Source organism: Aethalodelphis obliquidens, unplaced genomic scaffold, assembly GCF_003676395.1.
Source record: "Aethalodelphis obliquidens isolate GAN/ISIS:26980383/991018 unplaced genomic scaffold, ASM367639v1 scaffold50, whole genome shotgun sequence".
NCBI lineage: Eukaryota > Metazoa > Chordata > Mammalia > Artiodactyla > Delphinidae > Aethalodelphis > Aethalodelphis obliquidens.
The window spans coordinates 244,386-270,067 of NW_020837994.1; the positions used below are offsets into that span (position 1 = coordinate 244,386).

Genomic DNA, 25,682 nt, shown 5'->3' on the forward strand with positions numbered 1-25,682 from the left:
CCGCCGCTGCCCGCCCCCTGACGTCAAGGAGTCCCCTTGGAGCCCCGCCCCTGCCCGGCCGCGCCTCCTTGGGCGGGGGGAGCGCGCGGTGCTGGCGGGAGAGGGCGGCCATGGCGGGGCCCAGCGACCCCGGCGTCCCCGCCGCCCGCTGGAAACGCCACATCGTGCGGCAGCTTCGACAGCGAGACCGAACGCAAAAGGCCCTCTTCCTGGAGCTGGTGCCGGCCTGTGAGTGCAGTGCGTCCCGGGGCCGTCGAGGGGATAGGGCTCCGGCGCGGGGAAGCATTTGTCTGGCCCCTCCGTCTGTGACCCAAGTGCCCCGACGCCTTTTCGCCTCCGAAGCCTGGGGCTTGCTGGACTCGCTGTCTCTTACGCGCTATCTCCGACTAGCCAGCGTTCCTGCCCTTTCCCGTCCAGGCTCTGCTCAGAGCCCCCTCCGGGACGGAGCTCCCTCCTAGTGCCCCTGCTATTGCTCGCCCCTCTGGGCCTCGCTCTGCCTTCCACCGGCTGGGCTTCCTGTGCACGGCTTCATAAGCGAATGTTGGATTTTTAGGGTCTTTTAGACTTACCCTTCTTGGGCCGTCCCCGGGGTAGAGCCTGGTCAGTCCATTTGGTCCTCATAAGCACAGTGAAAGATCTCGGGGCTGTCCAGAGCAGCTACTTTTAAACTCTGAATCTCTAGGGAGGCAGTTCAGAGTCTGAGGCTCTGCCACTGATAGGTGATCCTGGCTCAGGTTTTTGGAGCATCTCTGTGCCCAACCAACCCCAGCCTGAAGGAGAAGCAGGGGGATTCAGGCTGCGGAGGGAGGTGGCTGAGCCTGGGGAAGTCAGATTCTCATAGTGTTTCTGCGGAGCTGGTGAGGAAGGGGTATGGCAGTTCAAGCCAGGATGAACAGGTGTGCACCTGTGTGTAGCACCTCTGGTCATCTGAGATTGTATGTTTGGGGGTTAAAAGTCTAATCACAGTCCCTCCAGCTCCATCACTGGTCCTAATTTTGGCTGCTGCTTAACCATCTCCCCCCAGCCCCACAACTGAATTTGTTGCTCTTGTCCTGGGAGATTTCTTTGCAGCCTTCTGGGCTGCAGGTCCTCTCCGTTCAGGTATATGAGGCCAGCCCCCTGCCTCTAGGCAGCCTCACTTCTCCACTGCTCTGATGGACAATGGAACAGTCCAATTTGAGGGAGTCACCCCCATCCCCTGGGAGCTGCAAATCTGTGGGACTGGAGTGATCCTGGAAGGCTGAACTCAGAGACACTGGAAGTCCAGTCTTCTCTGTGGTCTTGGGCAGGTCATACCCCTAAGCCTCCTATTTCTCACTCATAAACTGGACAAAATGGCATCTTCTTTAGATTTGCTGGGGGTGAGGGTGGGGCAGAGCAATTCCCTGAGGGTTGGGGTGGGGTTTTGTGTGAGAACAAGGCCAGCAACCTAGGTGATTGACCTAGGTGACCTAGGTGACGTAGCGGACAGGAATAGGGAAAGGAGCTGAGGAGTTAGGCCTGGGCTTACCATCTCTACCCTACCTGGGCCTGGTGAGAAAAGAGGAAGTGACCATGGGTGGGGGTGGAGAGGCTGTATTCCAGGGTCTGTAGCAGAAACTACCAAACTCAAGGACTTTCTGTTCTGGCCTTGGGGGAGCCTTACACCAACACTGGGGAAGTCAGGGTTGTTTTTTAGCCCAGAAAGAGCCCCTGGAAGGGAAGTATCTTGCCAAAGACCACAGGCTAGTGGAGCTCAGTTTGTTTCATCGCTCTCTGGGGACAGGCCCCGCCCTGGGTATCAACCCTTGGCCCCTTCCTTCCCTTGAGAACCTCAGCAGGCAGTACCCAGCCATCTCCTTCCCCTGCAGTGGTCGTCCTTCTGTGTCCCTGGGAGAGCAAGTCTTCTCCTGGGAGGGCCTGGGGGCTATGCTCTTAGAGGGTGTGCAAGGGCTGGAGGTCCTGATGGAGCTGCACAGACACCCCTCAGGCAAGGGCAGAGCCCAGCCTGCCAGTAGCTCCCCATTCTGCATCCCTCGGCTCCTGCAGCCCTCCCAGCCAGAGAGGTAACTTGTATGCCTAGAGTCTCCTGGAAAGAGTCTGTCTGTGCTCCAGGCTCACCTTTTTGCACCCACAGATAACCGTCTCCTAGAGAAAGCGGAGCTGCTGGCCCAGTTCTCAGAGAAGCTGCAGCCAGAGCCCACCGATGTCACTCGGGCTCTCCACCAGGGCGGCTGGTGAGTGTTTGTATTTGTGGTCACAATGGGCTTCCTGTGCCTGGGCCCTGCCCCCACTGGCTATGCGGGGTTCATTCTCTCCCAGGCACCTCATTGGCCCTTGGCTGCTGCCCAGGGGAGGGGGAGGCAGGCTCTCCAGCCTTCCCCAGGGGCCAGCTGCTCAGAATGTCCTCTCTCTGCATTTGTCCTCCCACGCCCACACACCTCTGTCTTTTTCTGTTTGCCACCTGATGCCTACAGAAAGGGCACAATGCCACCTATTCCAAAGAGGGAGCGAAGATGAGAACCAGGAATGGGTTGGGGCTCAGAGTTGGGAGGTGCTTCTTGAGGGGGGTCCTGGCCGGGGAACTCCAGGCCTGGGGGAATCCAAGAGCAGAGGTTCCCGGGCAGCTCTAGTTTCTGGAGACTTGCTCTTTCCTCTACTGACTTTCTGGCTCCCACCTTCCTCAGGAGAAAGTTCACGGCTCTGGTTTCAGACTGTTCGTGTGTATCCTCTGGCTGAATGGAGGGACAATGAACACCGCTCTCTGATTGGTTGACAGGGAGGAGGAGTCAGGGCCTGACTCAGACGGAGTCCCATCACCAGCAGCTCTGAGGGTGAAGTGGCAAGAGGAAGAGGAGGGGCTCCGGCTGGTGTGTGGAGAGGTAGGCTGGGCAGGGGGCTGAGAGAATGGGGTGGGCCCAGGATCCAGGACTCTGGGGCTGGGACATGTCATCCAAGGGAGCCAGCAAGTGAGGGAGATTCCAAAGTCCAGTGCCTTGAGGCCAGGGGTCAGACAGGGGTCAGAGTGCTCAGACAGGGGTCAGAGTGCTCTCTAGCTTGGCCCTGGCAGCCCAGGATGAAGTGGGCTCCAACAGCAGCTGGAGGAAGTGCAGTGAGAGCTCAGGGAGGGGTGTGTGAGGGGTGCAGGAAACAGGCAGCCTCTGTTCCCCCTTCTGGATGGTCCAGCCTGCTCTGCTCACCACTTGCCCTGCAAACCTCAGGGCCCAGTACCAGCTGACACTCAATACACATTTACAGACCAAAAGTAAGGTGGTCCATCTCCATGGCAGGGTGTGCTAGCTCCACCTGCCACTGCTTCCCCCCGCCCCTGCCCCATGGTGTCTCTTGGCTTCTGGTTCACCACACTCTCCTGGTTTTCCTCTCACTTATGTAGCTGTTGCTTCTGAACTTCCTTCCCTGGCTACTTTCCCTCCTTTTTAACCCCCTCCCTTCAGATGTGGGTGTTCTTTGGAGCTTGGGTGGGTTAACTGACTCCCAAGGACTTTCTGTTTGCTAACTCCCAGACCCATCTCTAGCTCAGCCTTCTCTTATGAGCTCCAGACTCTCTTGCTCAGCTGCTTTTTGGACTTCACGCCTAAAATCAGACTAACCATCGCCCCTGTGATTATATGGCCAACACCACGTTGAGAACGCTGGGCTAAGCGTTACTTCAGCTAATCCTCCGCAACTTTGTATTTCAAAGGAAACGAAAGCTTAGAGAGCTGGAGCCAGGATTTGAACTCTCTCCCGCACAAATCCCCTTTCTGTGATCTCCATTCATTTTTTCAACAAATATTTATTGACAGTCACTATATCCAAGGCATAGGCAATGCAGCAGTAAACAGGACCTGGCCCCATGGAGCTTCCAGTCCACTGGAGGAGGCTGAGGGGCCAGTAAGCACCTACCTAGTTACCACATGCCAAGTCCCTTGCTCAACTAATGTGTATTTGGGGCTATGAACCTAGTGGTAGCCTCTCCCTCAGAGCCCCTGTTGTAGTTGCAACTCTACATTTGAGAGGTGATTCTCAAAATCTGAGCCCCCTTCTGGGCTGTGAGAACCCCGAGAACTGGGATGCCTTTGGTTTGCCTCCATTGTATCCCTGGGGCCTGTCTCCACAGTCCATGCTAATGAATATTTGTAGACTAGGTGATAAATGAGATAGATCATCCCCCCCTCCACTGGTAGTCACCAGGCTGGAAACCCAGGGACACCTCTAACCCCTAGCAGCCTTCCATCCTGAGCTAGTCACCAGCTCATGGATCCTGCCTCCAAATCCATCAACTTCCATTTTTTGTGCCCTGTCTGCCTGGTCCAAGTTACTCTCATTCCTTGCTGGACCACTCCTCTTTTGGCACCCCCATCCATTCTCCATTCTGTACTCAGAGTGATTTTTTTTTTTTTTTTTTGGCTGTATGCAGGCCTCTCACTGTTGTGGCCTCTCCCGTTGTGGAGCACAGGCTCCAGACGCGCAGGCTCAGCGGCCATGGCTCACGGGCCCAGCTGCTCCGTGGCATGTGGGATCCTCCCGGACCGGGGCACGAACCCGTATCCCCTGCATCCACTGCGCCATCAGGGAAGCCCAGAAGCCCAGAGTAATATATTTTAATAATAAAAATGATCTCCAGGGCTTCCCTGGTGGCGCAGTGGTTGAGAGTCTGCCTGCCGATGCAGGGGATATGGGTTCATGCCCCGGACCCACTGACCCCTCAGTTCTGTGGTTTCCCCAGCTCTTGGCTCTCGGATGAAGGACTGTTCAGTGGGGCGGGGGACAGATGAGATGACGCTCACCCCCACTCTGGGGCTGGGGGCAGCTCTGGTATTCAGTCTGGGCCTGGCGCTCCCACAGTCCATTCCTGTTAGCCTGTGTGCCTCTGCTCAGAGCTCCTTCTTGCTCTCTGGGATCTACGCTTGGGTAGGCCAGGGCTTGGAGAGGTGGGGAAAAGAACACACATCCCTTGAACCCTTCCTATACCCCAGCGCTTTACTTGGAGCATGTTAGGTGGCCTGGGTTCAGATCTCAGTTCTGCTGTGTGACTTTGGGCAAGACACTGAACCTCTCTGTGTCAATGTCCTCGTGTAAAATGGGGGAGAATGGCAGTTCCTACCGGATTAAAAGAGTTAATACTGTAGAGTGCTCGGAATAAGACCTAGCACACTTAAGTGCTATAGAACCAATCATCATTATTTGAGATACTGTTCCTTATAGTAATTCCGTGTTACCCAGTGAGGTAAGCACAACCATTCCCACTGGACAGGTGAAGAAACAGAGCTGGTTTAGAGCAGTTAAATGACTACCCCGGGTCACAGAGAATATAAGTGGCACTGCCAGAATTGAAACTCGGGTGTTAGGCTTCAGAGCCTAAGGCCCTTCCGTTGATCCCTGAAACAGCAGTGCATTCCTGTGCTTGGTGCAACGCCTGTCTGCGCCTCAGCTTTCTCTTGAGCTAGGGGGCGGGTGAGAGGAGAGGCAGACCCCGTCCTACTAGCCTCTCGGCCAGAGAGGGGCTGGAGGCCCTGCCCAGAGGCACCCATGCCTACCTGTCCGGCCCCTCCGCCGCTGCAGATGGCCTACCAGGTGGTGGAGAAGAGCGCAGCCCTGGGCACCCTGGAGTCACAGCTGGGGGAGCGGCAAAGCAGGTGAGGCGCGGGGGGTGCGAGAGGGGTCCCCCCCCCGCGCACCTTGGGGAGGCTTGGGGCCATCACTGCCAGGGGGAGGGGACAGGGTCACCCCGCGGGTCTCCGGAAGGGCCCGACAGCTTTCCCACGTCCTCAAACGTCCCCCAGGCCTGTGGCTGGTCGCAGAGGCCAGGAACTGCAGGACTGCGAAGGCTTGGTCGGAGACGTGGCTTAGCCGGCCGGCTGGCCGCGTGGCCAGGGGCAAGTTTGTCCCAGCTCCAAGACTGGTTCCCCAGGGCGGTGATGGAGGTTCTCCGCGTTCTCCAGGCTGGCAGCTCTGGAGGCCCGCGTGGCGCAGCTGCAGGAGGCGCGGGAGAAGGAGGAGGGACAGGTGGATGCGCGGCGCGCGCTGAACGTGGCACAGCGGGCGGCCTATGAGGCGCTGCGCGTGCACGTCGGGCACCAGGAGGCGGCTCTGCGCAGGCTCGAGGAGGAGGCACGCGACCTGCTGGATCGGCTGGTGCGGCGCAAGGCGCGCGCCGCAGCCGAGCGCAACCTGCGCAACGAGCGCCGCGAGAGGTGAGAGCGCTGGGCCCGCCCTTCGGGGACGTGAGTGGTGGCTTGGCCTGCCGGGGAGGGGCCGGCCCCGCCTTCCGGGCACGGGAGCGACCCGACTCTCGGGAGGTTTTTCTGTCCCAGGGCCAAACAGGCGCGGGTGTCCCAGGAGCTGAAGAAGGCAGCCAAGCGGACAGTGAGCATAAGCGAGTAAGAATGAGGATGCGCCTGAGACCTGCCTGCCGAGGCTCTGCCGCGGGCTCTGCCCCGTGGCCGCTACAGTTCTACCCCGCCCTCACCTGCCTGCGGCCGCCGGTGCACCTTACTGCAAGTGTGCACAGCCGCGGTGCCGAGGCCCCCAGGCAGAACGAGCCCAGGACACGTGCAGACACGTGTGGTCGTAGGAGCCAGCACCTGTGCCTGCCACACGTGCGTCCACAGGGACACCCTCATCTCTGGGTCTGCACATCCTCACCGTGGTGCGGAGGGGCTGGCCTGGTCCCTTAGCCATTCTGAGCTTAATTCTCTCCCCCAGGAGCCCAGACACATTAGGCGATGGGATCAGAGAGGAAGCAGACACTCTGGCTCTGGCAGCTGAGCCAGCGTTCCTGGAGAGTGAGGCTGGTGAGAAATGGAAGAGGCCCTTCAGGTGAGCACTGTCCCACAGCTCTGAGCTGGGTCCCATCCCAGAGTCTTCCTCTAGGACCTTGGGCCAGCTCTTGGGTTGAGAGGGGGCTTGAGAAGAGACTGGGGTACAGCTTGGACCCCAGGACAGATCTGACCTCCAGTGCCTGGAGCCACTTAGGGTCAGTGCCACCTCCGGGACCCCAACCTCTGTCCTCAACCCCTTTTTCTCCTTCCCAGGACCAGAGCTCTGGGGGTGGGATGTCAGGCTGGTGAAAGGGTGTGACCAGGAGGGAACCTGTTGGCAAGGTCCAGGGTTCAGCTGTCGCAGGCATGTGTGTGCATACACAGGGACGTCAGAGCATATGTGTGTACAAGCTTAGGTAAGCGTACCTGAATGCCTGTGAAGCATGTGTAGATGGGAGCTCATATGGGTGGGACCTGATTGAGGCTTCAGTCCTTGGATGCCCCTCACCCCCAGTCTGCCCCGTCTGTCTTGATTTGCCTGGCATTGAGACTGCCCTCCCCGCATTCCCCAGCCTGTAAGCTCTCCTCCAGTCCTTTCATTTTTTTTAATTTTTAAAATATTTATTTTTGGCTGCATTGGGGGTCTTCGTTGCTGCGCGCGGGTTTTCTCTAGTTGCGGCGAGTGGGGGCTACTCTTCGTTGCGGTGCGTGGGCTTCTCATTGCGGTGGCTTCTCTTGTTGCGGAGCACAGGCTCCAGGCGCGTGGGCTTCAGTAGTTGTGGCACGCAGGCTCAGTAGTTGTGGCTCACGAGCTCTAGAGCGCAGGCTCGGTAGTTGTGGCACACGGGCTTAGTTGCTCTGAGGCATGTGGGATCTTCCCAGACCAGGGCTTGAACCCGTGTCCCCTGCATTGGCAGGTGGATTCTTAACCACTGCACCACCAGGGAAGCCCCTGCAGCCTTCTCTTGCAGGTTGCTGGTGTCCAGGCCTCAGGGTAGTGAAGGAACCCTGGGGAGGGGCATGAGATGCAGTCCCCAAAGCCTTAGCCCTGGCGGGCCAGGTCATCTCAGGACACATGATCTCCTGGGTATTTTTGGGATCTAGGTTTCCCAGCCCCTGCTCCCAGCCTTGTGCTTTCTCAGCCTGGGGGCACCTTCACCCCCTTCCATAGGCCCCAGCTCAGCCTCCCATGAAATTTTGTTGGGGGGCACTTGGGTGGTGAGGCAGGTCTTAACCATCATGGTGAAACTGGGAGACTTCATTCCAAATCCCTCCCTTCCTCCATCTTCCTGGGACTCCTCTGGGTCATCATGCTCTCCTGGCCTTGGAGGAGCAAAGTTCTTGTCCAGGCTCAAGAGTGTAGGGATGAATGACTGCTGTCTGCACAGCCACCGGCCAGTCCCTTAGCACATCTCTCTCGATTCTGCCCCAGGTCTGCCTCCGCCACCTCCCTGACGTTGTCCCGCTGTGTGGATGTGGTGAAGGGGCTTCTGGAGTAAGTGTGTGTGTGCACCAACATGTGTGTGAAGGTGCTGGGCCCCTTGGATGCGTGTGTCAGGCTCCTGGAGCCCAGGCTTGGGCTGTGTATGTGTCTCAGTGTGTCCTTCCGTACGTTGCCCAGCACTCTGTGTGTGAGTCTCTGCTGAGTCCCAGAGGCAGGAGCTGGGTGCATGGCCTCATTCCCAGCCCCTGCCTGGCTATCTTCCAGGCTCTGGCCCTCATCCTGGGTCGTCACAGGGGACCAAAAGCTCCAGCCTGAGGCCAGAAAGGAGCTACTACTCATTTGGGAAATGGAGGTTCAGAAATGTCAGGGATTTGTTCAGGGTCACAGTGCCAAGCAGTGGCCAGGCCAGGACTGAAACCCTGCTCCGAGGTTTCTCTGCATCCACCAACAACCCTGCCCTGCCTCTGCGCCTGTCTTGGTGCCCCTACTGTCTCCACATTGACTCCTGGGTCAGAGGCTGGTGGGGACCGTGCCTGCTGCACCTCCTGGCCATGTTCTGCTGCCTTCCGTGTCTGCTTCCTGTTGTTGCTGCTTCAGGAGAGCTCGAGGCTCCCGTGTCAGAGGCCTTGCTGAATGCCCTCCTGACCCCCTCCTGCAGTTTCAAGAAGAGGAGAGGCCACTCAGTTGGGGGAGCCCCTGAGCAGCGATACCAGAGCATCCCTGTGTGCGTGGCCGCCCGACTTCCTACCCGAGCTCAGGATGTGCTGGTAAGGAGGAGCTGGGCCAAGTGCATGGGGTACGATATGGGAGTGCAGGTCCCAGGAGTGGTCCAAGGAGGCTGGGGAAGCAAGGATGGGCCCCTCACTGGGAGCAGGAGTTTTCCTCCCACAGCTTGTGGTGGGAGCCCTTCGGCATTTTATAATGAGGGAGAGACAGGAGGCCGGGAGACCAGGAGGCCAGGTAGTGGAGTATTGGGAACATGGCGGGAGGCTGCTGCAGGGGTCCAGTCAAAGGTGATGAGCCCTGGTGGGGCTGAGTTTGAAACTCAGTGTTCGAACAGAGACCTGATGTGTGCAAGAATGCGTGACAGAGAGCTGTGAGCGTGAGCAAAGAGGTGTGTGTGGCGAGGACCAGGGGCACCGACCTCCCCTTTTCCCCACAGGATGCCCACCTCTCCGAGGTCAATGCTGTTCGTTTTGGCCCCAGTAGCAGCCTCCTGGCCACTGGAGGGGCTGACCGCCTCATCCTCCTCTGGAATGTCGTGGGAGGTGAGGGTCCCTGCCCACAGGCCAGCCTCACCTTCAGCTTGCTCCTTGGTGGGAAGGGTCTTGAGTCTTTGCGTTTCCTCACCTGGGACATTCTTGTGGGCAGCGGCAAGAGTTCTGGGCTCACTGCTCCTAAGAAGGGCAGAGCCTCCCACTTCCTGAAGTCGAGGCCTGCGGGGTGGGGAGGGCTGAGCTCAGATGGTCCCTGTTGGGGTGGTGGAGGCACCATGTCACGAGGTTCTACAGGGACAGGCCCTTGAGGAGCAGGTCCCTTGGGCCCCCCCACCAGGCCACCTCTTCTAGTGCCACTGAGCCCTCAGAACTCAGTCGTGGGGCAGATGTTAGCTATCTACTCTGTGTTCTGTAGCGGGGGGTGTACTGGGGAGCGAGAGCTGGCTCCCAGAGGCTTCCTGGAGGAGGTGAGTCTCCAGCTGGCCTGGCTCTGGCTTGCCGTGTGACCTAGGGACAGTCCCTTCTCTCTGGTCTTTTCCAGACATCCGCGAGATGACCTGCAGCCCCCCGGGGCCCTCTGCTGGCAGTTCAGGAAGGTGCAGCCTCCAGCTAGACCCCACCCCCCACCCCCCAACCCTGGCCGCTCCCCCAAGAACAGGCCCAGCACTTCTGTCCTCTAATTTAGGAGAGATTCATCTTCCCACTCACAGTCCAGGCTCCTCTGTTTCGTGAGATTAGTGACTTCACTTCACTTGTCCCTTCTCCTGGTCCCCGCAGGGCGCCTGGAGGCCAACCAGACCCTTGAAGGAGCTGGCGGCAGCATCACCAGTGTGGACTTTGACCCCTCGGTGAGAGGACCTGGGGGGCATAGGATGTCCCTCCCCCAGTTTCCACACTGGGCAGGTGGGGGCTTTGGGGCCTGAGGGAACATCACGGGTATCCTAGAGCTCCTACACAATCCTCCTCCCTGGGCCTCGATTCTCCCCTGCCTACCTGGGTGACCTGGGCTAGGGGAAGCTCTGAGGCAGCCCTGACCCTAGCTCTCTGGCCTGCAGTTGCCTCTGGCCAGGCCCAGGTTCAGGACCTATCCTTTCCCCTCCTGTCTCCCCAGGGCTCCCAGGTACTGGCAGCTACTTACAATAAGGCCGCCCAGCTTTGGAAGGTTGGGGAGGCACAGTCCAAGGTAAGGCCTGACTGGGGAGGCAGCCTGGGGGTCAGGGGTCATGCCTTGGGCCTGGAGGGGTTTGTTATGGGGTCTTGGCCATACCCTTGATGCATATCTGGGATGGTGGCAGGAGACACTATCTGGACACACAGACAAGGTGACGGCTGCCAAATTCAAGCTAACGATGCATCAGGCGGTGACCGGGAGCCGGGACCGGACAGTGAAGGAGTGGGACCTCGGCCGAGCCTACTGTGAGGCCCAACCCTCCCCTTTCCCAAGGGCCAGGACCCTGCCAGGCTATGGGGGACCTCAGCCTGCTCTCTGGGAGTGGCTTCAAGATTTACAGGCATTTGGGATGAAACCTCCCAAGGCCCCTCTTCTGTCCCCCCATCGATGATGCTTTCCCTGGTTTCTAGGTGACCTCAGGCTTTGGGCTGGGAAACAGGGGACCTGGGTTATAGTTTTGGGAGGACACCTTACCTCTGGGGCTTCTGGGCCTCAGCTTCTCCATACATCCAGTGGGTTGGCTCCTGATAACCCTTCTCTGAGGCTGGGGCTCTACTCCTTGGTCCCTAGGTTCCAGGACCATCAATGTCCTTTCCTACTGTAACGATGTGGTGTGTGGGGACCATGTCATCATTAGTGGTCACAATGACCAGAAGATCCGGTTCTGGGACAGCAGGTGATAGGCGCGGGCTGTGGGTGGTGGAGGTGGGGGCAGGGCTCCTGTATTCTCTTCCTTTTTCTAGCCATGGAGCTGCTGAGGGTACCTTGGGGAAGCGAGGCTCTGGTGGCCTCTGCTGGGCTCGGCCCCTTGAAGGCTCAGCTGCCCTTGGAGACCTGTCTCCTTCTTATTGGCCCTTGGTCCAACCAAGGGACCCTGCCTGGGTCTTGCCAACCAAGATGGAGAATCTCTATTTTTCCATATAATCACCACTTTTTAGTCAAAAGGAACAAAAGTTATATTGTTTTCTGAGCCTAAGAGCCCAGCATTAGGCTTGAATGGTTTATAAAAGCCAGTGCTGGAACCAGTGCCAGAGCCAGTGCCAGGCCTGCCGCAGGCTTCTTCTTACGCATCTGCAGAGATTTGCCTTTTGAAACCCCTTGCACTCTCTTGCACATATTTAAAGACAGACTTGCATTGCTTCCCCGCCCCCACCCCCAGCACTTATTTTAGTGACCCAAGGGTTTAGTAAGTTCCTGATGGAAGGGGCTGGCTGCAGGGGGAGGTTAGTCGTCAGCCTTGGCCTTAGTGGCCTGAGACCAGGGGGGCCTCTGGACTTCGTTAGTCTGTCAGGAGCACCTCGTCAGGGTGGCTGCTGCTCATCCTCGCCTTTGTCCCTGCTCCTCAGGGGACCCCACTGCACCCAGGTCATCCCTGTGCAGGGCCGGGTCACCTCCCTGAGCCTCAGCCACGACCAGCTGCATCTGCTCAGCTGTTCCCGAGACGACACGCTCAAGGTCATCGACCTGCGTGTCAGCAACGTCCGCCAGGTGTTCAGGTACCTGCTTTGTGCCCACTGATCCTGTGGCTTTGGCTGTGGCAGCTGGGCCTTGTCCCCTGTAAAAGGCCCGTCAGCGGGGGGCCCTCCCTGGAGGCCCCTCTGGATCAGGGCCTGGTGAGGTGGCCGAGCCCTTGCCGGAGAGAGGAAGCTCCGTAAGTTCCTGGCTGAGCCACCTCCATTCTGACCCGACCCTGTCTGTTCTCAGGGCTGATGGCTTCAGGTGCGGTTCTGACTGGACCAAAGCTGTGTTCAGGTGTGTCCATGAGAGCACAGCACCCATGCCTGAGTGTGTCCCATCTGTCTGTGTCTGTGTCCTTACCTCTAATCTCCTCTCTCTGGCTGTGCTGTGGCCCCTGCAGCCCAGACAGAAGCTACGCACTGGCAGGTTCCTGGGATGGAGCTCTTTACATCTGGGATGTAGACACTGGGAAACTGGAGAGTAGCCTTCGGGGACCCCATTGGTGAGCACGGCCACTGCCCACCCACCTGCCCACCCCAGCCCCAGTACCCCACCCCCGGCCCTGCCCCAGTCCTGCTAAGCTGATTCCAGGTCCTGACATGCTGGGCATCCTGGAACCCCCAGCCCTTGTCCCGTACCTTCCATTCCCTGCCCCCCCACCTGAGCCCTTCATAGTTCACAAGGTGTCTTCCCATGTGCACTTGGGTCTGCTCTCACCACAGCACTCTGAGCCCATTTTACAGGTGAGGAGATGGGCTTGGAGAGGGCTTCAAAATGCCCAGGTCCAGTAATGAGGGGCAGAGCCCAGCAGTGGACGCCCCCTGAAGCCTGCCTCTCCCTCTCCTCAGCGCTGCCGTCAATGCCGTGGCCTGGTGCTACTCTGGGAGCCACGTGGTGAGCGTGGACCAAGCCAGGAAGGTTGTGCTCTGGCACTAGTGCCACGACTCCCCTGCCTGAGCTGGAGCTCTAGTCCAAAGCCTGAAGCTGGAGGACAGCTTCCCACTGCCCCAGAGGCTCCAGGGCCAGTAGGGGTGCAGGGATGGGGGTGGCATTTAGTGGGTAAGAAGGCCTGGCAGGACCTGGCCTGTTTGTTTAAAAACAAAGTGTGGGTTGGGGGGGATTACTGTATTGTTTTGTTTTTTATCTCTGGCAAAAGTGGAAAAAAATTACATTTAAACTGGCGTCTGCTTGCCTCTTTGCAGCATTCAGGGAACAGGGAAGCCTTTGGGTGGAGGCTCAGGGAGACCCAGGCTGGGCTCCCTTTCCTCCCCCCCGCACAGAGCTGGGCAGAGCTGGCCCGCCTTCTGTACTGACAGCATGAAGAAAGGCCCAGAGGCAGCAAAGGACAGTGGCTTTTGGAGCAGTGGAAATTTCATCCTCGGTCTAAGCTGGTCCTGGTCCTTGGGCCCTTCTGTTTCAGGCACCCAGGGTAGACCGAGGCTGAGGAGGGGCCGTGTGAATTCTGAGGAGGGAGCAGGGGAGACAGCCGAGAGGGGCCCTGTGGAAAGGATCCTGAAAAACCAGAGTGATGTCAAGTACTCGGTACAACAGGCCTGCCTTTAGACTGGGGCCGCATTCTTGCCCCAGAGGCAGACCCCTTGTGTGGCGGGGAGGACATCCGTGGGCTGGGCCTGGGCCTCGCTTACATCAGCATCAGATTTAAGCCACACAACAAGCATCTGGAGTACATGGCAGACCCAATAGGGTGGAACCTGGGCACTCCCATTTCCTTCCCCAACCTGGGGCGTGGAGAAGGGTCAGTGGGACGGCCATTGCCAGTCACCAGGTGTTGAAGGGGACTTCTGTCCCTGAGTGATAGGGGCTGACCTCTGGGGGTCCACGCAGTTGAGATTCAAGGCTTTACTCTAGAACTCTCAGCCTCCTTTATTACCTTACAGTGTCTCTCCTGAGTCCCAGCGTTTTGCAGACTATTTCCAGGACGGGCAGGAGAGAGCTAAGAGCCAGGACTCTGCAGCCAGACTGTCTGGGTTTGAATCTCTGCTCTACTATTTAGTAGCAGAATGATTTTGAGCAAGTTACTTAATGTCTTTGTGCCATAGTTTCCTCCTGTGTAAAATGGGAAAATAGTGGTATCTACCTCAACGACTGTTGGAAGGACTCGATGCATCCGTATTTGTAAAGTTCCTGGCACATGACAAGGCTGTTTAAGTGTTGGCTAACTACCCAAATCTACACTCTGCTGATCCCAGCTCACTCACTGCCCTCGGCCCAGCTGTCCCCTGAGCTATGGTGACATACCCAGCTGCCTCCTAGGCATCATCTATCCCTGTCATAAGCGCCTCTTCCCCTCACACCCCACCTCTTGGGCACCAAGGCGTGGGGCTGTTGCGTCTAACTCTCCTTTCCATTCCTGCTGCCACTGCAGGCCACCTTGTCCTCGACCTGCTGTCTCCACCTAGTTCCCTCCTTGCCATGGCCAGAGTGACTTTCTAAGGTGGTGTGGTCATACGTCCAACCCTTTGAAGTTCTGCACTGCCTGCAGAGAAACTCCTTACCCTCAGGATGTGGCCTGCTGGCCTCAGCTGCATCTTCACTTTGTTGCTACTCTGAATGTGTCTTGCGTGTGATTTTCTCTCTGCCCAGAATGTTCTTCCCTCCCAACTCCTAATTCAAATTTGTCCTTCAGGATCCCTGAGCCTCTCCTGACCTGCCAGGCTGGCTAGGAGCCTCCTCCATCTCTGTGCCCCACCCCCACCCCCATTTGTGTCTGCCTCCCTCCATCTCAGTCAGGAAGCTCTTGGAAGAGGCCAGGATGGGAGCAAAGTATTCCCTGGGATCAGGCCTCAGCCAGAGAAAGCCTCAGGGAATGTTCATAAGTGACTAAATTCTCTTATTTGAGGACTCAGCAAGTCTAACAGTCAAAGACTCGGAGTCCAGGATCTTTTGAATCTAAGACTGCTGAAGGTCTGGCCCTCATGCCCTGGCTCCCAGCGGCCACCAGGAGTCACCAGCTGCCTAGGTCTGCCAAGGCCATTCTCCCGCCTCCTGGGATTCACGGCCAGAAAGACCAAAGCTTCCAGTAGCCACCGTTACTGAGCTGCGTCAGGCCCTGTGCCCTCTATCCAGTATCTTGTTCCTCCCAACCACCTTGTGATATAGGTGTCTCTTTCACAGATGAGAAAATTGAGGCTCAGAGAGGGTGAGTGATACGAGATCATCACAGCTGGCACAGCAGGACTGTGACTCTTGTCATACTTTTTTTTTTTTAAACAAAATGTCAGCGAATCTGGGCTCCCAATTAGGCAGAGTTGCAGGGCATTACCCACTGCCTCCATCGGGTAGGTGATTCTAGCTTTCTGTCTAAACTAAATCCCTCCCTGCTTCTCTTTTTCCATTCTGGCCCTGGGTGCCTAGGCCTGAGCCTGGGGGGGTGGTTAGTGTTCTTTGAACTGAGGGACATGCAGGGCCGCAGGAGGGAGGTGAACTTGAATCCTGGGAGGCTGTTAAACCAGCTACATCATCTGGGGCAAGTACCTCACAGGACTGCAGTGAATTCAGACTGCTTAGAGAATGCAGAAAAGGAGCTCAGGAAATTATATGACTCAACTCCTGGGACTGACCCCTTTACTCCCCTTAAGCCTTCCTTTCTTCATGGGGCAGATCTGCTAGCACATGCCTGCCTCACTTCAGGGAGCACATGCACACCTTAACTTACCTGGAGGGAATGCTTCCTGGAGGAGCAAGTCTGGAAGGCCAGAGACAGGCTGGGCATTACAGGGAATGAGGCAAGTGTGGGGAAAAGGGTTGGCAAAGGCCAAGGAGGGGAAGAGCTCAGAGGGGTGCCAGCTGGGAAGGCTGCACCTCTAGTCTTTGCAGTCCTGGGCAGCAGAGGCGGCAGGGATAGAACCCTGTGCTTAAAACCACTCTGATATGGGGACATGTGTATGCATATGGCTGATTCGCTTTGTTGTGCAACAGAAACTAACACGGTATTGTGGAGCAATTATACTCCAACAAAGATGTATTAAAAAAAAAAAACGCTCTGAGCTTCCGGTTCTCTCCAGGTTTTCAATAGTTGCTACTCAGGTGTTCAGTATGCAGGGGCTGCCTGCCTGAGTTTTTTCCCTAATGTCAAAAGTGTCACCCTTGCTGTGCATATGGACTGAGGGCCAGAGAGGGACCAGGGTCACACAGCAGAGCAGGGATAAGAATCCAGGCCCCCGATTCCCTCTTTTCTAAAAACTGGACTTAGGCTCTGCAGAGAGCTGCTGGCCTGGTCTTCTGGAGGCCAGGTTCTAGGTTCTACTTCCAGTTACCTTCCTGAGAGAACTTGGGCGAATCACAGTGGGGAGAGTTTCCACGTCCGTGAGACTCTCCCTGCTCCATGGCTCTGCACCTCACCAGTGGTGATCCGGGCTCTTCCCTGGGGCTGTGGTACAGGCATGGGTACCACCTCCTCTACCTGCCTGAAGCTTGAGAGGGAGAAATGACAGAGGCTCTTGCTCTGGGGTCCTACTGCCCCTTGGTCATCTCCTGTCCTGGGAGAGGCACCTTGGCTTGAAACTGCTGTTCCCACGTCACCCCCACCAGATGTGAGCCCGTTGGTGACGGGGATGGGAACTGAGTCACTTATGTCTCAATGCCCAGAACGTGGCCTGGGGCAGTAAGTTTGCTGACTGAACAAATAGAGGTGGTCCTGGCCCATCGTTCTCTGGAGGAATCCTGGTGGCACTAGGTGTGGACCCATCTGTGAGATGCGACGTGATGTGTCTGGTACAGGTAGTTTTCTTCTTACAGATGCACATCCACTAGTCAAAAATATTTTCAGCTTATCTGTACATTATCTTATTTGATCCCCCTGGGTCTTATGAAGTTTGTATTGTCTTCTCGTTCCCACTTTAGAGACAAGAAGAGGAAAGCCCAGAGGGGTGAAGGGATGACCCTAAGGGCACAGGTAATCGAGGCAGCCCAGGGACTTGAATACAAGCCTCTTGACCAGGCTCTTCCCCTGCCCCTCATAGGAGCAAGTGGGTGACAAAACACATGCTTAGGTGTTGAGCACACAGTGTGGAAGAGGTGTGAACCCTAAGAGGTGTGTGCATTTCTGCTGTTTCAGGATAACATTCCAGGAAAATATTCCCAGACCAGGGCTCTCTGACACAGACACAGCAGAAATGCTGCATTTGTTTTTTTGGCCAGTGGGACCAGGGGAAAATGGTCCAGAAACAAGATGCTCTTTGGCATTCATGGGGTTCTTGGCAGATCAAGCAGTAACAGCAAACACAGGGAACATCTAGAAGGAAACTTATACTGGTTAAGTTGTAGGATTTCAGGACAAATTACAATTCTCTCCCTTCTAAACTAAAATTTCTGTAACGTATTTTAGTCATGAAAAACAGCTTCATAACGAGCATTAAATGCAAAGATTCAGCCAGATTTTGTTACAAGGCCCCTCAGAGGGTTAGGAAATAATTCACAACCGAAAGCTTTGGCTGGGCTTGTTGGGCAGTGAGTGAATAGTGCAGCCCGGGTGTGACCACAACCCAGAGGACAGTTTGCTCTGTCCCAGTGGAGAGTTCAGTGGCTTGAATTTTCAACTTTTGGCCATCCTGAGAAGTCTCTGTGTTCGTAAAGTCTGTTCTCAAATATTGTGACCTTTTTGTGTGATGTTCTCACTCTGCATCTAGAAACTGAACTTATCTAGAACATAAGAGTTGGATAAGCCCTTGGAAATCATCTCATTCTACTTCTTTTAAAGCCAGGGTTGTGGCAGCCCAGTGGAAAGGGCGTCCATCAAGCGGTGGCAGGGCTGCGGCCAGAGGATATCCTCCCAGTTGCTTCTGTCTGCCTGTGGATGTGGGCTGGGGTGGTGGGTCAGAGGAAAGGGATCTAGGTGATGTGCTGCGAACCTGGTTCAGCTGCCTTACCTTTAGTTCCTGTGATGGAGGAGGCCCCAATGTAGCTATGATACAGAGGTGGGATGATTAGCTTAATTCCGTCCCCTGGTCACAGACCAGGCCTCTGGGGCCAACAGTAGTCTTGAATGCGAGCAGCTTTCATTAGAGGGGAAGGCAAGAGATGGAAGAGATATTAAATGTGCACTGATAGTCCTTACCATATTTATGGTGAAGCATTTTCACACCCACTCTTTCCATTGGGCCTCATGACAGCCCTGTGTTACTAGGAGGCTGGAAGGATAGCAAGGAGCAGTTCTGTAGGGGAGGCCGCTGAAGGTGGGCGAAGTGATGGTGAGGGATGCTTGTGGGGACCACCCTGTGCTGCACACTTTACATGTCCTTGGATCCACAGCATTATTCTCATGTTTCCGATGGGGACACTGAAGCTGGGTTCCACAGCTGTCAAGTGGGAGGCAGGATTTAACTCAGACCTTCCAACTCCAAAGTCCATGTTGTCTTCTACGCTGTTGGTGGGAGTGTCAACAGATACGGTCATTTTGGAGGCCAATTTGGCAACATCTAACAAAATTAAATACACACATACCTTTTTGACTCTCAAGTTACGTATTTAGGAATTTACCCAATATTTTCACTGGAACAAATTTTTAAAGAATTATGTACAAAGGTGTTCATTTCAACTTTCGAAGAGCAAATGGATGGATACAACCTCATCATCCATCACTGTAGGAATGTTTAAATTATGATATATAAGAACAGTGGAATATAATGCAGCCTTCAAAAAGAATGAGGTAAACCTAAATGTATTATATAATCTCACATATAAAAAGGCAGTGTGTGCATATGAGTTCTATGCACAGAAAACGTCTGGAAGAATACATATAGCACATGCGCGGCTCTGGAAGAGGAGGGCTGTGGGGCCCCTCCCCAAACAGGCTGACCTCTCGTCCTCACTGGGCCGGCTGGCAGCCAGAGGGACTCGCCTTTTCACCTGGAATCCTCTAGCCACCCCCGAGACCAGTAAATCTCCTTCCCTTGACTCATTACTCAGGGTGGAGGTTTAGGAAAGGACAGAGTAGTCCAGAGTGCCCACTTCCTAGAAGCCAGCAGTCACATCCTCTGAGGGGACTCAGTGGCCCTCCTCTCGCCCTTCCAGCTGCAGAATCAGCGCTCCCTCCTCAGCTCCCTCAGCACACTCTCTGCCTCGCCCTTCCAGCACCTCACACAGTACTGTCCTCATGTGTATACCTTTTCTCTCCACTGGGAAAGAACCTTGAGAGCCAAGACCACAACTTATTTATTTCTATCTCTAGCATTCAGGGTATTACACATGGCAGGTGGGTGGCATGCAGGACTGTTTGTCCCATGGATGGATTAATTTACTTCCCCCTCTCTGTATCTGTTGTAGGGTTTAAAGGAGGGCCTAGAAGTGTCTTTATAAGAAGCACTGGGTATTTGGAAAAGCCTGCTTACCCAAATCTCTTTATAAGTAAAACTTAGAAAACTTAATTCCATTTTTTTATTATTCAACATTTTATACATAATAAATACAAAGTTTTTACAGCCACTGTAAAGAAAGCACATCTGCACAGAGGCGCTTCCTCTGAGCCCAGCCGTGTGCACTGTGACACTGGATTACATGTCCTGGAGGGAGGGGTTCTTTTTAAAAAGGAGGCATATTTTTACAACTTTGTATTTTTAAAATAAAATTAGCAGCTCTTCCAAAAAATATTTTAAAATATAACAAAAGATTTCAAATAACCCTCTGAGAATGTGGAAAACCCAGATTCAAGGACAATTTTGCTAGCTAAAGAGAGAATACAAGACTGGGTGGCAAGAATTGCCTGATTTCAGCACTTTGAAGATTTCTAAAGTGCTTTGAAGATTTTAAACTTGTCAACAAACTTTAAAATCTTAAAAAAAAAAACCCACCCTTTAAATTTTTTTTAAACTTAAGAATAAGTTTGATAAACACAAAAAGACCTCAAATAGATCAACAGGTTAAGAAGCAAAAAACAAAAACAAAAATCCTCAAATCACGGAGAAGATTCATCAATGGGTACTGTCACTGAAGTGATCAAATGACTAACTGAAAATTTCTTCAGCTCTGACCTTACTTTTGGTCAAAAATCCCATGGGGACATTTGGCGAGCATTTCACGTTTTTAGATTCTTAGGAGGGATGGCATTTTCAAAGCATAAGACAACTTTCGAATTAAATTCTACAAATTTGATTTAAAAAAAAAAAAAAAGCAACTGGCAAACATCCCTTAGTCCCTAAGCAATGCACTCCCTATCTTCCATAGGAGGTGGAGGGCCACCGGAGGCCTACTCTGGGATGCCTGCGGCTATGGGTTTGTTAGCCTGCAGAGAAGGCTACTCCTGGCTCTCCCTGTGATGTGAAGAACCTGTCAATTTGCACCTGTGGAATCCTTTAGTCCTTCACAGGAAGCTGGTTTCCATGAGCCACAGGTTCTTCCTCCCAAGGAAATGTCAGGTCAGTTGGACCTGGGAAGCTGCATTTTATGTGGTGGGTGGCTGCCTGGGCCAGTGGACTGGCTTGGGAATAAAATAATGCTAGAGGCCTCCCCAGTAGAGAAGCTCGACAAGGCAAGTATGTGTCCCCAGTTTATCTAGACGTTCAGATTCTAAGGATACTGGTCAGAATAGTATACGCTGCAAAAATTAAAATGAAAAATACCCAAATATAAAAAGAACATTAAATTGGCTCATTTCAGATCTGGAAGCTCCATTTCTGCTTTTGCCACAGCCTCCTTTCTATTAGTCTATGTGATGGGATGAGATTCGGCTACTAGTTCAGCCCCTCCATGTTAGCTCCACTAATACTAAATGAATGGCATAAATATTAATACAAAGGACACTGTTATTGTTTTAAATCTGTTAGTTGTGGAAGAGATGTGCATTAATGCAATTGGTGCTAAACTCAGGGCAGTCCATTTTTTTCCAATACGGTTTCAGTTTCTCAATTTGGGGACTAACTGCGGGGAGGAGCCAGCCTCTCCTGAAATCCCTCCTCCTGCTTCCTTATGTAGCCAATGTGATCTGATTAAACTCAATCAGATGAGCAGAAGCCACTTGAAGAAAGATGAGAATCTTTGCCACATCCTTGTGGCCACAGTAATATACTGTACGAGTGCACATGATCAGTATCTCTGTGACTGTGCCCTGATCGAGGCCTGGTCTTGAGTCTCATACAAAAACGGGCCACTGTTAGGCAAGAGGGCTGTCCCCCTCTGTGCTTCTAGGGCCCTCTAGGATTTGTGCTGTGGTAGGAGAGATGACATAGAAAATGACAACAAAAAAAGGCACAAAATATTCAAAACATGGGAGGAGTCTACCAGGCCACCCAGTCACATATAATCCTCCTTGTTTTTGCTCTGTTCGAGTCATCATCATGCAAAGGTGCCTAAAAAACAAAACTGGCCAAACTCTAAGCCTGGCCTTGATTGTAGCAGTAACGGACGGGCAAAGCCATCATCACACCAGTGTGATTTCCACATCCTCGATCTTCTCTGCTGGCCTTCGGTGGTTCTGCGTAGGTGGAGGGGGAGCTGCCCGGACCTGAGCAGGAAACCATCACATGGATTGTCAGTCAGCTTCCCGATTCAGTGCCTGAAGCATCCAAACCCCAACTAGTCATTTACCCAAGGACATGGGCACCCCAGGGCTCTCAGAAATGCTCTAAGCATGTGCTTTCAACTTAATTTTCACAACTTCTTACACTGAGAAGGACCTATTGTTCTGGATGAAATGTGAAACTCATGATTCAGGTTCTTGCCTAGGCTGAAGTCCTCATGGGCACAAGAGTCTTTGTAGCCCTAAAAGCCTCGTCCAAAGCAAAGGCCTAGAGTTGAAAGCGAGAGAGCAATGCTTGGAGAACTGAAAACCTTTTAACATGTCTTGGAAGGAGAGTTGCAAGACAGAAGACTAGAGAGGTAGGCTGGGGGTAAGTCATGAAGGGCCTCATTAATCCATATTTAAAAATCGGAGCTTTATTCTGTAGGCAAAGAGGAATCTTTGGTGGATTTTAAACAGCAGTATCAGATGTGTGAAAAGATGACTCAGGTAAAAGTTTGAAGAAAACAGTGGTGGTGGGCGAGAATACAGGTGACAGTTTTGGAGACTCCTGTGGTGGTCTGAAAGAAAGCTGATGTTGGCCTGCACTAGGGTACGGGCAGTGGGGCAGCAGAGGGTGGAAAAACTTGACAGCTGTCTCCAAGGTAAACCTGGCAGGACTTGTGATGACTCTTTGTGGAAGGCAGGGTCAGGGAGGTGTCACGAGTGATGGCAGAGCACTGGCAGGATGGGGGTACCACTCACCAGGACAGGAAATATGGGAGAAGGAGTATGTCTGGGAGGGAAGATAATTAACTCGTGTTTTGCTGAGTTTTGGGGGTTTTGGTACATACACACTGAGATTTCCACAAGTCTGAAGCTCAGGGAAGAGACTGGATTGGCAGTTATAAATCTGGGAGTTGTCAGTAAATAAATGGTTATCAAAGCCTTGGGAGTAGATGAGATTACTCAGAGAGTGACTCTAATGACTTTAAGAGAAGCAGCCCGTGGAAAGAACCCTGAGAAGCATCAACAGAGATGGATAGAGGCAGAGAAGCCCGCAAAGGTCAATGAAAATATAACAGGGAAGAGCCAATTCTGACTCTGTGTTGGATCTGTTTCTTTGACTTTAACCTTTGCTTTTTGTTGCTTTTGTTATTATAATCATACGTAGTGGCCTGCCTCAGGGAACCCTGCCCCTCTGCCTGAATGTTAAACTAAAGTGCCTTTGTTCAGCTCACAGGGAGACAATCTGACCCTGCCCACCTGTGAATGGCTGCAGAAAAGAAGAAATTAACACATCCCCTCACCATGCTGGCCAAGCAGGCAAAACTAATGGCCTAACTTTACTTCCTCACCTCCTCCCCCACCTCTAAAGAAACAGGCATCCAAGATGGTTTTTTGGGGACCCTAGTCTGCCATCTCCTTGGTCTGCCGGCTTTCCAAGTAAAGTCGCTATTCTTCGCCTCAATACCTCGTCTCCCAATTTATTGGCCTGTCCTGCGGCGAGAAGAGTGAACTTGGACTCAGTAACAAAAAGGAAGGGCCAGGAAGTAGAAAGCAGACAAGGAAAGTGTGGTAGAACAAACAGGTCCACTTCTCTCCATTCACGCTCTTATCCGCTAGTCCACACTACTGTCCCCTCTTGCTTGGACCACTGCTCCAGCCTCCTAACGGCTCCCTGTGTCCATTCTATCACCTTCCATTCATCCTCCACTTAGCTGCCATAGTGGTGTTTTAAAAATGCACAACTGGTCATATCACTGTCCTGCTTACAATCTTACAATAGCTTCCTAAACTTTTAGGATCAAGAACCAAGTCCTTAACAAGGCACTCAATATCTGCTGAATGAACAAAGCCAAAGGTAGTGAGTGGTTCAGAGAACTGTGTCAAATGCTGATAAGGGGGTCTAGGAAAATAAAATTGCAAATATGTACTAGATTAGCATGCGAAAGTTATGACCTTGGAAGAGCTGTTTCACAGTGAGGTGGTGGGGTGGAGTCAGTGAGGGGTGAGTAGAGGTGATTATTTGTAAGAACAGATTCCTTTGAGAATAGAAGCTCTCAAACCTCAAAATGCATGTATCTTATTTCATTTCAGTGTCCGTCAAAGAGGCAATTAGAGGCCTGGAAAATAGGTTCTCATAAAATGCCTGATGGAAAAATAAAATCCTTCTGTTTCACAATTAGACCACTTTAATGCTCTCAGAGCTTGTTATAATTTAAATACACTTTCATAGCTGTCACCTTGCAATCTCTCCATGGCTCAGTGAGGAAAGCACCAGTGTAAGCTAGACCTTCCAAGATGTGTTCATTTTTATAGCCTTCCTTTTCCAGAGCTCTTTTTAACTTCCCAACTCCATCTTACCCTGGCATGGAGGGAATTAGTAACAACACAGGGGTCATGGAGATACATTAATTTCTAACTTTCAATTTGGAGAAACTACGCATTCTATAACCCTGCCAGATAAGAGACTTACAGGTCGTAGTTTCCCATATGAGGTCTCAGGAGTATGTCTGGATGCCTGTGAGAATCCTGGCGATTCGGCATGGAAGCTGTTTTCTAAGGGAGGGAATCAAAGAAGCTCAATTTATTTGCGTTGTTGAGCAATATAAATGCTAATGCAGATCTGTTTGCTCTTCAGGTGAACGTGTGGATTTCTGAATGAAAGCGTATGTAGACCCATGCCCTGGAGAACCCTTACCATTTGCTGAAGGAGAGCGGGGGAAGTACTGGGAGCTCCTCTTATCTGGGCTGGGGTAAGGGCTACTAGGAGGCTGGTCATACAGTGGCAGTGGAGGCAGGGAGCCGGGCAGCTTGGGGGAGGGAGAGATCTGCAGCAAAGGGAAGAGAGGTTACGAAGTGCTCACTTGAGGAAGGAGAGACCAGCAGGCTTCTCTGACTACTCCTGGCAAATTACTTTTCTTTGGAGCTAAGTTATGATTATTAACTTTCTTGGTCAGCCTCATTAGAAGCAAATGAGCCTAGAATAACCACCCCAACCCCCAGTTTTGTGTTGCATTTAACTTTTTCCTTCCACAGATCTCATTATACTACTGATTTTAGTTTATCTTAAACAGTTACCAAGTCAAACCATTCTCGAGAGTTCTATTGAAAACATACAAAATTAGTCAGTTCAGTGAAGAACAAAAAAAGGGACAAGTTGTATTTTTCAGTGAAGATAAAATAATTGGCTGAGTTTCTGACTTCCCCAGGTTCTGTAAATGTCACGCTAAGTGGTCACAATACCACACAGGCAAGATGGACAGACATGTTCCTTATGGTCCTGGACCTGCCAGGCCTGCTGTGACTGATCCGAATTAGAAGTTTCCCGTAAAGACAAGGTTTGCTATGATTAGCTAAGCCTATGGAGCTCTGGCAGGCTCATCAGTTCTCTGAACAGGACTAGTAGGACCTGGGCTGGGCAGGGAGGCTCTGACAGTGTGAGGGAGAAAAAGAGCAAGCTAATATTTTTACTGCATAAACTAACCACAGAGACAATACATTCCCTCTCTGGTTTCTTTCTTTCTCTCCACCAAACCATTCTTTTGTATGTCACACACAATTTAGTATTTTCGTTCCCCAATTCAGAGAACAGAATGTGGGAGAAGTGAGCTGTCATACAGCCATTGCACAAGAGCCTGACTGACAAGTCTCTGCTTCCCAAATTCAGTTTTGCAGAAACCCGGCAACCAAGGATTGGAGTGGTGAGGGTGAGGCCAAGACCACAGCCCACTTTTGCGTGGGTCAACAGACTCCTTGGGAGTCATTTTCTTTAAACATCTTTTAATTCAGCTTTCTCCCCCTGTTGTGCACCTGAATCTCTCGCATCCATGGAGTGTCACCATTTTCTGAGGCTGAAAGTTCTTCCACTAGCACTGATGGGAATACTCCAATCCGCCCATTGAATTCCCCTTCCCAGAAGCCATCATCATCCTGGTTTTCTTTGTTCAAGATTCGGATGATTGCTCCCTCAGGAAAAGATAATTCATCATCTGTCTGGCCCTCGTAGTCATAAAGTGCTTTCACAAAACAGACTAGGTAGCAAGAGAGAGAAAAATGCAGTAAGAACACCGACAACCAGGTTACGTTTGCAGCCACCCCATGCACAAGTGACAACTAAAAGGCCATCGTACAGCTCTTAATTCTGTACTCACTGAAGATCAACTTTAGGGTTCTACTGTACAGGATAAACGTG

At 53.0% G+C, this 25,682-nt stretch overlaps 2 protein-coding genes across 7 annotated transcripts in view; one reads left to right on the forward strand and one right to left on the reverse strand.

The window, feature by feature from the left end:
* Positions 1-26: 26 nt before the first annotated feature.
* ATG16L2 (autophagy related 16 like 2) lies at positions 27-24,211 on the forward strand. 5 transcript variants are annotated; one of them, XM_027083299.1, is made up of 19 exons: positions 29-228; positions 2,117-2,216; positions 2,759-2,861; positions 5,545-5,618; positions 5,925-6,176; positions 6,297-6,362; positions 6,688-6,801; positions 8,176-8,238; positions 8,846-8,954; positions 9,350-9,455; positions 10,182-10,252; positions 10,516-10,587; positions 10,700-10,820; positions 11,146-11,251; positions 11,922-12,071; positions 12,280-12,327; positions 12,434-12,535; positions 12,756-12,776; positions 12,882-13,214. In XM_027083299.1, the coding sequence occupies exons 1-19, from the start codon at positions 111-113 to the stop codon at positions 12,967-12,969; spliced, it is 1,884 nt and encodes a 627-aa protein (XP_026939100.1). In that variant the 5' UTR covers positions 29-110; the 3' UTR covers positions 12,970-13,214. The 5 variants fall into 5 exon arrangements, with proteins under 5 accessions (XP_026939103.1, XP_026939104.1, XP_026939102.1 ...); XM_027083302.1 differs by lacking the exon at positions 12,756-12,776 and having other exon boundaries at positions 27-228; positions 12,816-13,214; XM_027083303.1 differs by lacking the exons at positions 12,756-12,776; positions 12,882-13,214 and adding an exon at positions 24,129-24,211 and having other exon boundaries at positions 28-228.
* FCHSD2 (FCH and double SH3 domains 2) overlaps positions 19,415-25,682 on the reverse strand; it is a 294,045-nt gene continuing 287,777 nt past the window's right edge. For both annotated transcript variants that reach the window (XM_027083298.1, XM_027083297.1), the window contains 4 exons: positions 25,301-25,521; positions 24,189-24,318; positions 23,964-24,046; positions 19,415-21,490 (listed from right to left, as the gene is read on the reverse strand). In XM_027083298.1, the coding sequence (XP_026939099.1) occupies positions 21,407-21,490; positions 23,964-24,046; positions 24,189-24,318; positions 25,301-25,521 (518 nt within the window). In that variant the 3' untranslated portion in view covers positions 19,415-21,406. The remainder of the gene's footprint in view (positions 21,491-23,963; positions 24,047-24,188; positions 24,319-25,300; positions 25,522-25,682) is intronic.

Coding starts and splice junctions, on each gene's coding strand:
- ATG16L2 (XM_027083299.1), top strand. CDS start 111: ATGGCGGGGCCCAGCGACCCCGGCGTCCCCGCCGCCCGCTGGAAACGC. Junction 2,862..5,544: donor TCCGGCTGGTGTGTGGAGAG/GTAGGCTGGGCA, acceptor CCGCCGCTGCAG/ATGGCCTACCAGGTGGTGGA. Junction 12,536..12,755: donor AGCCTTCGGGGACCCCATTG/GTGAGCACGGCC, acceptor CTCTCACCACAG/CACTCTGAGCCCATTTTACA.